This window comes from Amblyomma mixtum, chromosome 2 (genome assembly GCF_055824585.1).
Source record: "Amblyomma mixtum isolate Tamu chromosome 2, ASM5582458v1, whole genome shotgun sequence".
In the NCBI taxonomy this organism is placed as follows: Eukaryota; Metazoa; Arthropoda; class Arachnida; order Ixodida; family Ixodidae; genus Amblyomma; species Amblyomma mixtum.
Window position 1 is genome coordinate 151,096,978 of NC_143013.1, and position 1,876 is coordinate 151,098,853.

Here is a 1,876-nt window from a genome sequence, read left to right on the forward strand (position 1 = left end):
TGCAGAGGGTAAAATGCTTGCCTAGAACACGCTCTGGGCGTGCTTCTCTCTGAACACCCAATTTCTAGCAATACCTTTCAGCTAAAAACGGTCTGGCTTTGCGCATATGCAGCTAAACTCATAGAGTTTCATCTTCATTTCTTGCTTTCCTGGTCGCGACGGCTGTGGGATTTGCAAACGCACAGTTTGGTCGTTCTAGGCATGTGTTTCTTCCCTCAGTACTCCCCGCACCGAAGTGCAGTGTTCATGGGGCAAACATTTCATTGTCTGTGGTGATTCAGCAGCCAACACGCCTCGTGTTAAAGTGCACCCCACTCTCACCCCTTCTATTGAAGAGGGCCGTCTGCATCAACTTTCATATGCTCCGTCCCGCGGCACTGCCTGCTCATCGTTGTCTTCTGCGCAGCACAAATCCATGCTTTCGCTCCGATTCGAATGTGGTAAACATGTTCTCTAGATTTTTTTTTTTGCTGTGCGCCTCTCGCGCTCCTCGCTCCCAGCTCGTGCCCCAGCAGCGCGAGTAGAAGATGGCGACGATGGAATACGCACGACTGTCCCTGCTCGTCCTACTGCTGCCGCTTCTGGGCACCGCCAAGCCGAATCCGAAGTGCCGACCGCCGTACAGTAGTATGAAGAACCACACGCTCTGCTCCACGAAGTACAACTCGAACTGCAAGAACTTTGATATCGAAACAGGGTATTGGACCGAGGAAATCCTCTGGCTGCACAACCGCTACCGCAGCCACCTGGCAGTTGGACATCTGGCCGACTTTCCAGCGGCGGGCAACATGCTCGAAATGCGGTGGGAGGACGAGCTGGCCGAGGTGGCCGAGGCGCTGGTAGAACGCTGCGTCACTTCAGAATTTGCCGTGTTTCACGACAAGCCCGAAGAACGCGCCACTGTGAATTTTTCTGAGGTGGGCCAGAACTTACTCTGCGACTGGTCGAACCCGTAACGGTGGTCCACGTGGAACTTCGTTATTCGGGACTGGTTTGACGAGAACATGCTGTACTCTTCGGCCAAAGTGGAGAAGTACGAAGCGGTGGAGGCAGCCACAAATTTTAACCAGATCGCCTGGGCACGCTCCTACGCCGTCGGCTGCAGCTACGGACTTCTCTACCTAAGAGGGGAACGATTACAAATGTATGTTTGCAACTACGCGCCGGCCGGCAACGTGGCTGACCAGGAGTTGTACCGGCCCGGGCCGCCCTGCTCTCTCTGCCCGGAAGAAACGGAGTGCGTCCGGACAACGGGCCTCTGCAGGGTCACCGGTGACAAGCCTGGCAAAGACGCCAGGAAGACAACGACAACAACCACGATGGCGCCGCCCACGGAACCTGATCGTGACGCGCCAGTGGTGCCACGGAGCGGTTCGGCGCCGAGGGGTGTCGCTCTGATGCCTGCCCTCGCAGCCGTCCTCACAGCTGTCCGTGCATCGCTGCACGGCGTGGCCTGACTGTTTCTACCGGTTCACTTCACGCCTTTCGTCTTTTTTTTTACGCTTGCGGCTCTCCACAACGTCATGTCGGATGTGCCAAAATGCCCGCGATGGCTAAAAGTGGTGGGGGCAGTTTTTGGACCGTCCTAACCAACGGCGAAAATAAAGACAAAGGAAGCCCTTACTTTACGCGTTGGCACAATTATCTGCGTGCATCGTAATATTCGTTGCGTTGTTCGCGCAAAGTTCTTATTCTGTATCGCTGCCATCTTAGGTAAACCTTTCCAGCGAAGAAATGTTGCCTTGTGGGTTGTCTGGAAGGCGCGCTAAATGCCCGTTGTGGAAACACCAACTTTCAGTGGGCAACAAATCGCAGCAGCATGACGACAGGAAGTCAAGCCCTCCATGCAGCGAAAGTTTGCATTCAGAGTAGCCTA

General features: G+C 54.9%; 1 protein-coding gene across 1 annotated transcript; it reads left to right on the top strand.

Moving 5' to 3' along the window:
- Positions 1-527: 527 nt before the first annotated feature.
- On the top strand, positions 528-956 carry LOC149361275 (venom allergen 5-like). The gene has a single exon (XM_089568041.1). The coding sequence runs from the start codon at positions 528-530 to the stop codon at positions 954-956; it is 429 nt and encodes a 142-aa protein (XP_089424167.1).
- Positions 957-1,876: the final 920 nt, after the last annotated feature.